The 15929-nt window shown below is 46.1% G+C and overlaps 1 protein-coding gene across 3 annotated transcripts in view; it reads left to right on the forward strand.

Moving 5' to 3' along the window:
* NTRK3 (neurotrophic receptor tyrosine kinase 3) overlaps window positions 1–15929 on the forward strand; it is a 387266-nt gene that overhangs the window by 149727 nt on the left and 221610 nt on the right. For all 3 annotated transcript variants that reach the window (XM_033167046.1, XM_033167047.1, XM_033167048.1), the window contains exons 5-7: window positions 5484–5641; window positions 13218–13360; window positions 13615–13756. In XM_033167046.1, coding sequence (XP_033022937.1) covers window positions 5484–5641; window positions 13218–13360; window positions 13615–13756 — 443 coding nt within the window. The remainder of the gene's footprint in view (window positions 1–5483; window positions 5642–13217; window positions 13361–13614; window positions 13757–15929) is intronic.

The following is a 15929-nucleotide window of genomic DNA, read 5'->3' on the forward strand; positions in this document are numbered from 1 at the left end:
AAATCCAACGTGGGTTGCTATTTTCTGATCCATGCATTAGTCAGAGAGGTTAGGGTTAGATCGGTTCACATGGGAATGTGCAAACGTCAGATTTCTCAAGCATCCCTAGGTGGGCTATAGATTTTCCTATCTCCTTTCATTCTCTTGCAGCTGGCATGTGGTATTTTCATTTTGTCTGTTCCTCCTTTGTGATGCTCCTTGCTGAGCCTACCACTGGGGGCAGACAGACGTGCTGAAAAGTCAACACTGGTCATCAGGGAGAACTGTAAAATGTTATTGCTTTGCACCCTGCTTTGCAAAGCTCATTGGAAAAGAAGCTTTTCCAACAAGGCAAGGGGGAAAACTGCAGAGAAGTCTATTTCCTACCAATGCTGGCCCTACTTCGAGCAGTCCCATTGTCATTATTAACTTAAGGCAGGCATGGCCAAACTTGGCCCCCTAGATGTTTTGGGACTACAGTTCCCATCATCCCTGACCACTGGTCCTATTAGCTAGGGATGATGGGAATTGTAGTCCCAAAACATCTGGAGGGCCAAGTTTGGCCATGCCTGACTTAAGGGATGCCCAAGCCCTGCAGGGCCCTCTAGCAGATGCTAAAGGAACAGGGAGGGTTCGACAGTCCCAACCATTGACAATTCAATAGCCCCAACCTATTATGTTTTTGAGCTACTTTCAACTTAAATATTGGTGTGGTAACTTGCTTGATTTCCATAGTCACCAAAAACACAAGTAATGACACTTCAGTTCGTGGATATTTTGTAAGTTTATGTTTAAAGCACAATATACCTGCTCACACACAACATTTTTCCTACACGGAAGGAAAATATATGGTATGTTAGAAGAATTATGCTTTTAGCTTGCTGTGAGGTGCATACCCTAAGCAGGCGTATTTCCTTCCTCAACATGTGTGCTTGTGGGTAGAAATAAACCCCTGGCCTGAAAAGACATTAACTTCAGGTAGTCATGTTCATTAACTTCAATGGGTCCACTCTTATTAAAATTAGCACTGGATGCAACCCAATGTCACAAGGGCCCATAATTGATCAAGGAGAAAGCTTTTCCCTTGCTGCTTTTCCTAATGCAATGGGACCTATGGAGGGTTTCCTCTCCAGCTCTTGCTTGAATGCAAACCAGAATTTCCCAATTGTGTGCATGTATGTACGTAGGTGTGCATGGGTGTCCATGCACACCTTTTCTTTGTAGCTACAGAAGTGTCTGGCATTGTGACTGACAGATGTGTGTCCAGAATGGAGCTGCATCTGGAAGGAACTGTGTCCATTTTCAATGCATTATCACCCATTCCTTTTTCATGCTGCCTTACATTGTTGCGGGATGAGAGATGACTGACTGACTTGGGTTGAGATGCTTGATCAGCTGTGCCCTCATCCTCCTGGCTCTGAGACATTTTTAGCAAGGAGTTGCTGCCTTCTGGTGTTTGCTCAAGGAGTGCTGCCCAAAGGAAAGGAAACCTTTTTGTGTGTGGGGGGGGGGCAGGGGGGCGGAGATTCTTTGGAAGTGATGAAGAGCCAAATTCCAGAAGCTCTGCTAAATTGCTTAGATGTTTTGCTGTCATGCTGAGATCTATTATATGTGAGAGGTGTCGTTGATCATGCACACATTATATTCTCTGGAGAGAGTATGGGGGCACAGGGACACAAAAGTTGCCATCTGGCAATCCTGCTTGAGAGGAACATAAGAAGCTGCCTTATGCTGAATCAGAACCATTTGCCCCTCCAGCTCGGTATTCTCTAGACTTACTGGCAGCAGTTCCCCAAGGTTTTACACATGGGACATCTCCAGCTCTTAACTGGAGATGCTGGGGATCTAGCCTAGGACCTGTTGTGTGCAAAGCAGAAGATGTAATACTCAGCTAGGACTCACAGCTTGAAGGGGTCCTCCAGGCAATATGCAACCACCCCTGTCTGGATAGCTCACTTGGTTAGAGCACGGTGCTGATAGTGTCAAGGTTGCAGGTTTAATCCCCGTACGGGACAGCTGCATATGCCTGCATTATAGGGGTTGGACTTAGATGATCCTCAGGGTCCTTTCTGAGTCTACAGTTCTATGAAGTGGTGTAGGTGATAACCACAGCTAGGAGCATCGAGCACGTCTGGCATGCTATGAATGTTGTAGACAGCACTGCAAGTGCAGGGAAGCCAGCTACTGTATTTTCTTTCAAAAGAAAGCTAACCCCAGCCAAGTCCCTTAAGTGGCAGAGCGCCTGTGTGCTGGTGGCATGTGGCATGCCCAGTAAAATGCTGGGAGTTAATTTGCACAAAAGCTCCCCCGGGTACTGCGATTAGGACACATTACATCACCAACACGGCTGGGGCAGGCCATTGGAAAAGTCCACCCCGAGGCACACCGCTCTTATATTATTCATGGGGGAGAGTCATGCATTAAGAATGATCTGGGAAGCCTGCATTTTTATTACTTACAGTTCTGCCCCCTGAAGTGCTGCAATGGCAGCTCTCCTTGGCAGACAAATTTCAGGGAAATGTCTTGACACTGGTTTGGATTCCTCTGTCCCAGAGTGGTTTAACACAGACCCTCCAAGTGTCCCCATTTTCCAGGGACGGTCCCGGACTTACAGAAGCCGTCCTGGTTTCTGATTTGATCCTGAAATGTCCCAATTTTCCTTAGGACATCCTGATTTTCATCGGAGAAATGTTGGAGGGTATGGTAAAAAGGTAAAGGTAAAGGACCCCTGACAGTTAAGTCCAGTCGCAGATGACTCTGAGGTTGCGCCTCTCATCTCACTTTACAGGCTGAGGGAGCCGGCGTTTGTCCACAGACAGTTTTTCAGGGTCATGTGGCCAGCATGACTAAGCCGCTTCTGGCGCAACGGAACACCAAAACCAGGGCAGCGCACGGAAACGCGTACCTATTTATCTACTTGCACTTTTTGATGTGCTTTCGAACTGCTAGGTTGGCAGGAGCTGGGACCGAGCAACAGGAGCTCACCCCGTCATGGGGATTCAAACCGCCAACCTTCTGATCGGCAAGCCCAAGAGGCTCAGTGGTTTAGACCACAGCGCCACCCGTGTCCCATGCAGGGTATGGTAGCACGTTCCTATTTTCATCAGAAAAATGTTGGAGGGTATGGAATTATGCGACCCCCAAGTCATCTGAAGGCAGCCTGTATAGGGAAGGGTTTTTTATTTTAACATTTAACATTTTATTATGTTTTTATACATGTTGGAAGCCTCCCAGAGTGGCTGGAGCAACCCAGTCAGATGGGTCGGGTATAAATACTAAATAATAATAATAATAACAACAACAACATCCCTATTTTCATTGGAGAAATGTTGGAGGTTATGATAACAGTCAATCTCTCTCCCCAGGGAACTCTGGGAATTGTAGATCTGCAAGGGGAATTGGGGTCTCCTACCAACTCTCAGCTACTAACATGAGTTAGGTCAAACTGCGAGAGGCAGTGAAGGATAGGCGTGCCTGGCATGATCTGGTCCATGGGGTCACAAAGAGTTGGACATGACTGAGCGACTGAACAACAAAAACCAACTCTCAGCACCTTTAACAAATTACAGCTCCCAGAATTCTTTGGGAGAAGCCATGATTTTTGAAAGTGGTGGTGCAAATGTAGCCTAAGTCCCCATCTCGACGCCCTCTTAAATTCTGCCCTATTTCTTATCATCACTTCCCTCAATGGTCTGAGGCTCTAAGCATTCCATAATATTCCCTTGAGGCTTCTCTCAGCCTCATGGTTTTGTAGCGGAGCTTGCAGAGTGTTGGAATGGGGTGGGGAGCTAATAGTGCAGAGAGAGAGAGAGCGGGAAAAAATCAATAATAATAATATAATTTCAGTACATAAAATACATGTAAGTATTTTAAGTGAAGTACATTAAAAAGCAGATTCCCCATCTGCACTGCACAGCACAGCTGGGTCAATGGGGGTCTAAGTCTACAAAAGCTAGCTTCTATGTTCAATTAAATTGCATGTTGCCTCAGGTCCCTGAGCAGCAGGAGCTCTGATTCAATGTGTTAAGGCAGAGTCTTATGGATTGAGCCTTGACTTTATGGGCATGGAGAGGAGGGGACAGATAAAATGGAAGCTCTGTGCAGTGGTGGGAGTGGTGGGAGGAAGGTGCACATCTTTGAAGGAAGGCAATGGCATCTAAATTTAACATGACTTTGAGAACCCTGATTCCTCCTTCCCCTCTGTTATCCCCGTATTGCAGCCAGGAAGGGCTGCAAACTTTGACTTGCTTAAACCAGTAGGCGAGTCAACTAAATTTTCGTTGATCAACCTGTGGAGCAGTGACTTAAGGATTCCCTTTGCTAGTTTCTTTCTCACTTTGACATTGGAAGTTATTTTGGTTCTCGTATGAGAGGTGATTTCTGTTTTATTCAGTCTATAAACGGTATTTTACTTAGAATCATGGGATTGTAGAGTTGGAAGGGAAACCAACAGTCATCTAGACTGACCCCCTGCACTATCTGCAAAAGGTCTGCATAATTATACAACTGGTGTCCTAATTGGCCACCCTATGTGCTAGAGTGACGCAGGTGGGTGCTCCTCTGGTTTTGATGTTCCATTGTGCCAGAAGCAGCTTTGTCATGCTGGCCGCATGACCCTGAAAAGCTGTCTGTGGACAAACGCTGGCTCCCTCGGCCTGTAAAGCGAGATGAGCGCCGCAACCCCAGAGTTGTCTGCGACTGGACTTAACTGCCAGGGGTCCTTTACCTTTTTTAAAATGTGCTATAGTACCACCAGAGGATACATGGGCTGCGTTCACATGGCTGTTCTTCCATTTCCTTGCTTTCCTAACTGTTAATTTCCGTATCAGCTTCTCCCATGACATAAAAGCCATTTCCAGAAAACTGACAAAACAAAGCACATGTTTAGCACCCATTTCCATGTTATTTGATTTGATTTGATTTTTAAAACCTATTAGCGGTTCCCTTAACCTGGAAAATCATGGGAGTAAAGTGATGACATTTGGGGAAGTACACCAACGTACAGCTAGTTCTTTCCTGTCATTTTTAGGGGGGGGAATCATGTGGAAGCAGAATCACGCAGGTCTGGAAAGCGTGGGGAAGTAGCAGCATTGTCCAATGGTGTCAATGATGGTGTCATACCATGCCTACTAGCGTGAATGTCATTTGCATGGTGTGGCTGTATATTGCTAAAAAAAGAAGAAGGCACAGTTCCATAACACAACAGTATGAAAGGAACATTAGAAAACTCGATAGAAGTGCTAGTGTTATAATCAGGAAAATGAATGCAATATTCCCCACAGTATCAATATTTTAAGGACATTGATAAATTCTGCTAATTTTTTCTGCACCTAGGCCATGTTCCTTTCTTCTCTTTTGGCTCCTGGCTGTTTGGTTCCCACCTTCCCAGCAGTCTGTAACCCAGGCCGACCTTCTGAGGCCAGCTCCGCTGCCACGATTCCATGTAACCTTTACTTCCTCTCCACCTTTTCTTTCTCACAGTCTCCCCTTCTCTTTCTGTGTAGGAGGTTAGAGCGAAACATGTTCAACTGCAGCTGCGACATCCGCTGGATCCAGCTGTGGCAGGAGAAAGGCGAAGCCAATTTGCAGAACCAGAACTTGAACTGCATGAATACGGAAAACAAAAACATAGCCGTGCACAAGATGAATGTCAATCAGTGTGGTAAGGAAAGGGAAAAAAAAAAACACCACCCCAAACACCACCCACTTAATTAGGCATCTGTGCTAGATTATGATTATTCCTTCTATTTTTGAGGTCTAATCTCTGGGTGCCATTCCTGGTTTTTTTTTGTGTGAAAACAGCACCAGGAACACCCATGCACAAAAGAGAGGCACCAGCGGACTTGGGGGAATCCCCCCCTTTTTTTGCAAAAGTACAGAAAGAAAGAAATAATAATCTTTAGCAGGAGAATCCTTGGAGGAGGCCTAAATCAACTCAGCTAGGAATTCTGGCTGGCAATTGGATGGTGGAGGAGGTGGATGGGAAATGGCAGTGGTGATATGAAATCGATGGAAACCTGATCAGTTGCATCCTACCCTGTAACAATTGGTTGCAGGTTCCACTGGGAGCATCAATTGTTGTTACACATTGCTATGGTTCAACATGCATGGAGAATTGCAAAAGCATAGAAGACAGATCCTGATCCCAGTACTGTAGATTATAATCCGTAAAAAAAAAAAACCTTTCTCTTTACATGAAGCCGATTTATAGGGATGGGCAAACAAGGTCATTTCTGATTTATATCACTTTCTCCCGGGCTCACCATAAATGTGCATTAATCTGAGAAGATCTGCTAAAAAAATGTGAATGCAAACTTAATTCAGACTTTCTCCCATTTCTCAATGTATTAGCTCGGAATTTTTAAAACGTATTGTTGATTCTTTGTTACTGAGCCAAGAAAGGGCGTTTAAATGCTTGAGAAGGGTAAAAGCGGATTGAAAGTTTAATTTCCAGTCTGCACGTCAGTCTAGGACAGGCTTCTCCAACTGGTGCCCTCCAGATGTTTTTCCCATTGATTCCTATCCATCACAAAGCTGTGGTGGAGTAGACAATGCAGGTGTGCTGATGGGCATTGTAGTCCAAAACACCTAGAGGGCACCAGGTTGGGGAAAGCTGGTCAAGGAAGTGTTGTGGAAAGGAGAGTGCTCCTCTGATTGGGTCGTGCTTGCAGAGTTCCCCGCGGGCATTTGACTGGCACCGTGAGGACAGGATGTTGGACTGGATGAGACTTTGGTCTGATGCAGCAGGCTGTCCTTATGTTCCAGTCAGTTTCTGTTGCAATGCACATAGTCTGAATTCCTCTAGCACCACAGATGTATACTGTCCACCTCAACACACACACACACACACACACACACACACACAAGCTGTTGCCTTCTCTTATTTACATAACCCTTCAAGTTTTGAGAAGCCAGTTTTTGTTTCCCCTTATCGCTGTGATCATCAGGTTTCCCCTTAAACTTATTACCTTTGTTTCCTGGTGGAGTCTCTTGAGCTGTGAACAGCTGTAGCTTCTCAACCCCGTTCAGTGCTTCCAACAATTCTTTGTGGGTTTGCTGCTGCTTTGTTTGGAGGAGATATAAAGAGATGGAGTTATCAGCAACGATGCTCCTCTACCTACTCTCTTTGTGTGCCTCCTGGGTGGGAGTCCCTTGGACAACAAAACACAGCAAGCCATAGGTCAAGGAGGGGAAATATGTGGTCTTCCATCAGTCCCAGGCAGCGTGGCCAACAGCCAGGAGTGATGGGAGTTGTAGCCTAAGGTCATTTAGAGAGTCACAGGCATGGGGAATGATTCGGAAATGTTCCCCATGCACTTTTCTCTCCAGATTTTGAAGTTCTGAACACCCTGGTCTTGTTTCCAAATTAAGGATGTTTAGTAGTAGTTGCTGCCCTGATATCAGTGGCTACTAGTCATGCTGGCTGTGTTCTACCTCCACTGTCAGAGAGCCAGTGTGGTATAGTGCTTAAGAACGGTAGACTCGTAATCTGGTGAACTGGGTTCACGTCTCCGCTCTTCCACATGCAGCTGCTGGGTGACCTTGGGCCAGTCACACTTCTTTGAAGTCTCTCAGCCCCACTCACCTCACAGAGTGTTTGTTGTGGGGGAGGAAGGGAAAGGAGAATGTTAGCCGCTTTGAGACTCCTTAGGGTAGTGAAAAGCGGGATATCAAATCCAAACTCTTCTTCTTCTTCTTCAATGTCCTTTGGATGACAGTTGCTGGAAACCTCAGGAGAGGGAGAGTGCCATTTTGCCCAAGTCCTACCTCCAGGCTTCCCACAGGCATCTGATTGGCCACTGTGTGAACAGGGTGCTGGACTGGTTGGGATACTGGCTTGTTCCAGCAGGCCCATCTCATATGTCCCAAAAGTTTCATGCAGAGCCGGACAATAAGCAAGCTTATTTTGCCGCTGCTTGCAATTATTTTGTTTTATTCTTATCTTCCCTTTCCCTCTAGGCTACGGACGCAGCAGGCGCACAAATTAATAATATTTTTTCGCGGGTGGGGGTGCAAGGAGATGGGCTAGATGACCCTTCCAGCTGTACGATTCTATTACCTGATTGCATGTCTGAACGCATTACAATTTTCAATGCAAAATAAACAAACACTTTATTTATTAATTAATTTTGTTAGTAGCTTTATCTTGCGCAGGGCAACCCAAAGTGACTCGAAAACAACCAAAAAGACAGACCACCCTCTCCTCCACCTGCATATAGATACATTAAAGCCAAGAGGGAAAGGGAAATACATTGAAAACATCCCACCCACTTCTAAGAGGCCACAGATAGTTAAAGGCCAAAGGCCTAGCTATGGAGGAAAGTTTTTGCCTGGTGCCTAAAGATATATAATGATGAGCTTATCTGGGGAGAGCATTCCACAATCTTCATGCAATCCTATGTGCAATAATCTCAAGAATGTTTTAGTAACAGAAGAATGTAGGAAACCGCCTTTGTTGTCAGGATCTTCTCCCTTTTCTTCCTGTGCCCTCCCCAAAATAGCCAGTATTCTGTGGCCATTGAGCAGGCTTTGTCTTCATGGGACTGTTTTTGCCATACAGATCAATCTAATTGGCTGTGCGGTGTCATCCTTCCTGTTGTACCTGCTTTACTAAGGACATCATGGAAGAAGATGAAGCCCCAATGTCCAGAAATGGTGCAAAAGCAGCAGACAAGGGGTGGGAACAAGTGCTGCCACTTGCTGCCAATAGTAGCAGAAAATAGTTATTTTTTGGATTCTGGATGGGAAATGAGTTGCTCGCCCAAAACCTACCTTTCACCTTGGAAATGTTGGTGCATGGAAGCAAAACACTGCCTGTAAGCAGTCCCTGGCTTGTCGAATCTGATTTTGCTGATTTCCTGGGTCTGCACCAAAACTGGAGATCCCAGGAAGGCCCTTGGTTCCCAGGAAGGCTGGCTTGGTGAAGCTGTGGCAAGTTTGTTTTGTGTTGTAGAAACATAGGAAGCTGCCTTGTATTGAGTGAGACCATTGGCCCATCTATCTCAGTGTTGTCTGCATTGCTTGGCAGTTGGCTCTCCAGGCCTACAGGCTGGGTTCTCTCACAAGGATGCCAGGGATAAAACCTGGGGCCTTCTGCATGCAAATCAGATGCTCTGCCACTGCGCTATGGCCCTTCCCCAGTGTGTTATGGCCCGGCGCCATGGAATATGTATAGCAGAACTTGATAAATAGCTCTATCTTCTGCCTGGCTTGCTTCAGAAGGCCTTTAGGGCTTTTCAGTTCAACTCGTTTGCACCGAGGTCAAATGTACTGTATCTAAACCTGACAAGAGCATTTTGCACGCTCCTCTTTAAAATCAGTGATATAAGAAATTTTGCAACTTTCCTTCACAGTTTCTGCTACTGCCTGTCTGCCATCGAGTCAATGGCAGAAGCAGGATTGAAGGTTAGATGCTTGCTTATTTGTAGCTGCCTCTGTTGTGTCTCTGAAGGAGCCGCTGCTCTGGTCAGGGGACCTCCCAGCATAGAAGCACAGCCAAAACAATGACTCATAGAAAACTCTAGGGAATGTGGATTCTTCTTCTGACAGCCAAGTCCTTGGGGGAAGAGTGAGAACTTAGGGATGGAGCTACCTCTCCAGGAAGCACACACACACACACACACACACACACTCACTTGTATTTTCCATGCAGTTATACTTGCCTGGATAAGAGTGTTCCGTGTTGCTTCCTTGTATCTGCCACAAGTTAAAGGGATAGTCACCTGTCCAGGGACTAGGAATGGGGGAGAATTTCAATTCAGGTCACATGTAAAGATGACCTTGCCTAATTCACAAACAATGCACAAACTGAAATGCAGCCAATCCCGGAAAATCCAAATTTTGCACTGCAGCTCTTCACCAAGGAATGGTGTACACCTGCATATGCTAAAGCATAAAAATGTATCTGGGAAAACAACATACAAAAATGTTTCCTGTTAGGGAAAATTGCTTTGCAGAAGTATGTATATTGTATGCAAAATTGCATACAAAATATGCTTACGTAGAAGGAGTTCGCACTAAAATGCTGATATTTTGTGAGGACTTAAAAAAAAAAAGATCTCCAAACTGGTCTGAATATGTGGAGAATTGAAATTAAGACTGGAGAAGTGAGAAACTGAAATTGACCAATTTCTCCCATCCCTGACAGGGACCACTCAAATTCTGTAGCTGGACTTGTGTACATAATTGGGCAGGTAGGGACCACACTGTTTTCTCTTCCTTCCTTTACTCCCTCTCTCAGTTATAGAACTCCTAGGAATTGCACGTGTTAAAACATCTCCCAACTTTGCTAAAGACAACCATACACTTTTCTGCCCCCCTTCCCTTTTTATTAAATGTTGGAAGTGGGCTGGGATAGCTGCATGAAGGTGAGCCAAAAGGGATTTGGGAGACAACTGAAAATTCCTCAGCAAATTGGAGGAGTAATCTTTGAGGATTAGGAAATCCTTCGTGAGCAAAGTAGCAGGCTGGGAAGACCTCTCTGGCTACGATCTGGAGTGGATTTATGTACATTAATTTCCTGGGATTATGGGGTGAACAGTTTCCCTGACCTCCCTGCCCCCACACCACTCCCTGTCACAACTGGAGAGAGATCTCCCTGCTGATATCTTTCCCTTCCAAAATGGAACTCTTCCGTCTCACGACAGTGGTCCAACGTGAAAGCGGTTTTCAGAGAATTTTGCAACCGAGCCTCGTATTTGTGATCCAAGAAGCTGGCGGAGCTTGCCAAGTTAATCAGCCCTGGTATTTCCGATGTCCGGGCTGTGAGTGTGGTTGCTTAATAAAGCCAAAATGGTACCATCCAAGTACAAGAAGGATATATGTGTAGGCTTGGGGAGAAAACCAAGGTTCTAGAAATGCAAAACCAGCCACTTCCAAGAAGGGATGAGCATGTTCAGTGGCTGTGGAATGCTGAATGCCCATTTAAGGTGTGGATGGGGAAGTGTGGGGGTGGAGGAGTGACATGGGACAGATAAGCGAAAATCGGCAATTTCCCTTTCAGTGGGAATTCTCCAATGTTTCTATTGCTAGATATGCCCATCTCTGCTCCAAATTCAGCATCAGACTATAAGAAGAGACTTGCTGGGGTCAAAAGGTCCATCTATTCCAGCATCTTCTCACAGTGGTCAATGCCTATAGGAAACCTGCAAGCTGGACATAAACACAGCAGCACTCTGCTCACCTGAAGATCCCAGCAACTGGCATTCAGGACATAATGCAGGCGTAGGCAAACTTGGCCCTCCAGATGTTTTGGGACTACAATTCCCATCATCCCTGACCACTGGTCCTGCTAGCTAGGGGTCATGGGAGTTGTAGTCCCCAAACATCTGGAGGGCCAAGTTTGCCTATGCCTGACATAAACAGCAGAGGCAGTGCATAGCCATTGATAGCCTTGTCCTGCATGAATTTCTCTAATCCACTTTTAAAGCAATCTATAAAGGCCTAAGGCATTCCACTCCATGGCTTGTTCAACTTCCTCTGTGGTGGTCTTGGATAGGAACACATCGCCCATCCCTTCTCCAGCTTGCTTGAGGATGCATTGAGGGATGCATTTGCTGGCTGCTCCCCCATCACCTGATGCTGCTTGGTCCACCTGGTTAGTAATAGGCAGGTGGTGCCTTGGGCTACTTTCTGCCATGAAGTTCCAGCTGCTCTTCTATTCACATGCCTGTTTTAGGGTACCTCTCACATTCCTTGTTTTGAGGAGCAATGTGGAAATCTTCCATTTTTAGATCTCTCTGATTATTGAGGTGTCTTGGAGCAAGGGCGTAGCAAGGGGGGCGTAGGAGGTGATATGCCCCATGTTCCATAATGGAGGGGGTGACAAATTATCAAGGAACAATTACTGCCCTACTACGGCGGTTCATTAAAAACTTTTTTTCTATAAAAAAAGCCTGCTCCAAAGGTCTTATCAACTATACTAGGGATTATATAGCTATATATGAAATTTCATGCATATCGGTTAATATCTTGACCCTCCTCCACCAAAATAGCTGTTTACTTGGTTGTTTTCCTATGTCGTGAAGGCTGAAATTTCAGTTCAGTGGAGCACTTATTGTTTCCAACCCTAACCCTGTGGAAAGCCATCTAATTAGACTTTAATTTGATTTTGAGATGTTTTTTAGGAGGTAATTTAATTATTGTTTGATTTTATACCAATGTTATGTATCTGATGTTAGCCACCCTGAGCCCGACTTCGGCCGGGGAGGGCGGGATATAAATAAAAGTTTATTATTATTATTACTTGTTATTATTCCTTGTTATTATTCCTATGAAATAACGTAAAACCATTTTTGCAGGTGGTGGTGGGGAATCAATGGGCGGGGGGTGACAAGAAATTTTCCACACCAGGTACCACCTGACCTTCCTACGCCTCTGTCTTGGAGCACATGCGTTGACATTTCAGGTTTTATGTGCCTTATGGAGCTAACCTAACAACCTGGGTGTCTTCTATGGATGAATCCATCAGGTTCCAGGCAGAGTCTGTCTTCCTTCTCGTTCATTACTCCTCTCTGCAGCATTTGAGGCAGTTCTTGTCCCATTGGCCCTCCCTTGTCATATTCAAATGCCTGTTCTCCTATGCCCATAGGTTTGGCACGTGTCCTCTTTTTCCGGGGGTAGAATTTGAGACAAATTGCATTCATTTGCTTTGAATGGCCATCATAGAGTCCTCTTTTTTACTCTTCAAAATATGGCAACCTTGTGACATGACTCTAAGGACCAGCAAGGGAGTCTCCTGCTGCTCCTGCAAGATCTCTCTCAATAGCATGCAGTTCTATAGAACAGGAGGATGCAGCAGGCTATTGTTTGTGTGCTTTGAGAATTGCTAGCTGCAATTGAACGCCAAGCATTTATTAGATGGCAAACTACTCATGAGTTTGGGTACCTACATGGAAGAGCCAATGAGATGTATTCCCCCCCCCCAGACATGTGCTTCTAGCAGTGTCAACATCTGAAGCCATTCTAAACCAGGTTTGAATAAGGGTCATAGCTCAGTGGTTAGAGCATCCGCTTTGCATGCAGAAGGTCCCAGGTTCAATCTGCAGCATCTTCAGGTAGGGCTGAAATCCTAGGAAGCTGCTTCCATTCATTGTAGACAATGGCTTCATTCAGTGTAATGCAGCTTCTTATCTTCCTAGATTAGGAACTGGAGGTTTGAACCCCGGTGCTTGCAGTGGCGTGTCTTAGTTGAACACCATCTTGACACAGATGCTTTTGTGTTGGTTTGACTTCTTTAGATCTGCCTGAAATCAGTGTCAGCCACGTGAATCTGACTGTGAGTGAGGGGGAAAATGCTGTCATCACCTGCAATGGTTCCGGCTCACCCCTGCCTGATGTCGACTGGATGGTGGTAAATCTACGCTCGATCAACACTCATCAGGTAGGATGCTAAATCCAGGTGCTTTTCTGCTCTAATTGCCCAGAGAACTTCTCTGTATACAGGTATATGGAGGGTCCTCAGTTTAATATTAGTCAGCCTTCAATGCCCATCAAATTTGTTAAAGATCTGCATGATGCATGGTAATCTATATGGTAGATTTCTCTTGATCCAGAGGCACAAATTGGCCAAGGGTTCAACAGTTCTTTATGTGTGTGCGTGTGTTTTTAAACATTCCCCTCCTCGGTTATTTTTAGACAAACGCCAACTGGACCAATGTCCATTCCATCAATCTAACCCTGGTGAATGTCACGAGTGAGGACAACGGGTTCCTGTTGACATGTATTGCCGAGAACGTGGTGGGGATGTCTAATGCAAGTGTGCTCCTCACTGTATATTGTAAGTTAACGGGGAAAGGGAAAGGTGAGGGTTCAAGGGAGGGAGGGAGGGAGAGCAATGACATGGAAAGTATTCATTTGTACATGCACACACAGCACACAGCACACAGAAACTTAGATCTTGATGCAGGGCAGTTCTACACTAGAAACACATTCCACATCTATCATAGAATTCCCTAAGTAGGACTGGGAATTGTTCTGCAATGGTGCTGAGATTTCTCCAGGGTTCCTCAGAGTGAAAGAAAGATACTACTAATAGACATGCCCAGTCTCTCAGCTAACACACAGGTTAGGCCCAGCCAGAGGAGGCTGGTCCAGTAGGGCAAACGAGGCACTGTCCCACCGACCTCCATTTGTCCTCAACTATTCCTTACCTACTTATGTTCGCATTAAGAGTGATCCAGTTGCTGCCAATGTAGAGATTAAGCGCATCCACAACAAGGAGATGCTGACTAGAAGGAGGCAAGGGCAGAGCAGTAAATCATACAGAGATGCATCAGGCACACTCTGAAGATGGGGATTTTGGCCACATGGGAGACTTCAGTATTTGTGGCATTTTCTCTTGGAATATGCTGAACTGTTCTGCCGTGGTTTACAGATTTGGAAATTACTGCCCGGGAGACTGTTGAGTGTTGCAGTAGCTTCCTACATCTGTAAACGTTTTCCCATGGGTCAAATCCTTGAGAATCTTTCCTAATTTGTGCGCACTTCCTTAGCACTCCTCTCCCCACCCCCAGAGGCTTGCGAATGGCAGAGAATTACCTTCCACACTCCAGCCTGCCCATGTATGCCTGTACGCTTCAATTTTATGTGCAGAGCAGCAGCTGAGTGGAATTCCATAAGTGTGTAGAGAGATAGTCAGAAATGAAATATTGAAGAGGGCACAGAAGATTCTCCGCCTTTGTGATGCTCACAGTCCTGCCCAGTGGCTAAAAGGTGCATCATGTTCCCCGCTGGGATGCACAGCCAAACTCCATTAGGATATGTGGATGCTCGCCATGATGTATGTCAGCTTACAGCTGTATCGTACTCGCAACATAAGTATTATGACCTGAAATAATATGGAGTGTGGAGGATGTAGCAGGGGGCCTGTTCTCTACATTGAAAGCCAGTGTGGTGTAGTGGTCAGAGTGCTGGATGAACACCCGGGAGACCAGGGTTCAAATCTCCACTCAGCCATGAATCTCACTGGGTGACCTTGGGCCAGCCACAACTTCTGGGCTTAACCTACCACACAGGGTGGTTGTGGGAATTAAATGAGAAGGGGGAGAACCACGTACGCCACTTTGAGCACCTTGGAGAAAAAAGGTAGGATGTAAATGTGATCTGTCAGTCGGCGGCGTAGGAAGGGGGGTGCGGTGGGCGCGGGCCGCCCTGGGTGTCACCACTGAGGGGGGTGACCGCGGGGCCTGGCCTGCAGCATGCCCGAGCCACACATCTCTCCTGGGGAGTGACACGGTGGCAAGGGCACCTGCAGGTTCCGCGCTGCCCAAAACAGCAACGTGGAGCTTGCGGACTCTGTGGAGATTCCACGCAGCATGCTCTGCCCCGGCTTGCCCTACCATGTGGGTGGCTTGTCCTGCCCCCAGGTGCAGGGCATTTTCACCACCCTGGGTGCCCAAGCTATGCTGCCAGTTCAAACATTTCTCACCACTCTGCACAGGGGCTATCCGTAGTATGCTTTTAGAAGCAGCCATTTTCCCACTCGGAATCTCACTTGTCCTTATCTAACATCTTTCCCCCTCGTATTCCGTCTCCAAATGTGTGCAGTGACAAGTGTTGGGTACTCCAATGAACAAAGAGAGTGGAGATATTTGTGAACCTGAATGTTGCGCCAATACCTTGTTGTGTATTGGTTGTACAGTATACCCATAACCTGCGTTGAAATTCTACTTCCATGGTGAGGCATGGATGTCACTAGATTAGAACTGCCATAACCCATGACTGTTGGCCAGGCTGCCAGAGATTGGTGGGAGTTGGAGTCCAACAACCTCTGGGAGGCCACAGGTGCCCTGCTGCTGCTTTCCTGCATCCACAAGAATGTCTTTAAGTTGGAATAGGAAGTGGGGAACCCTGTCAACAAATCCTGCTCTACCAACCCTGCCTACCAGCTACACCAACCAATCCTGCCAACCTCCCCTGCCCAGCCAAGCTGGACTGTAGATTCTGCAGGA

The sequence above is a fragment of the Lacerta agilis genome, chromosome 13, assembly GCF_009819535.1.
Source record: "Lacerta agilis isolate rLacAgi1 chromosome 13, rLacAgi1.pri, whole genome shotgun sequence".
NCBI lineage: Eukaryota > Metazoa > Chordata > Lepidosauria > Squamata > Lacertidae > Lacerta > Lacerta agilis.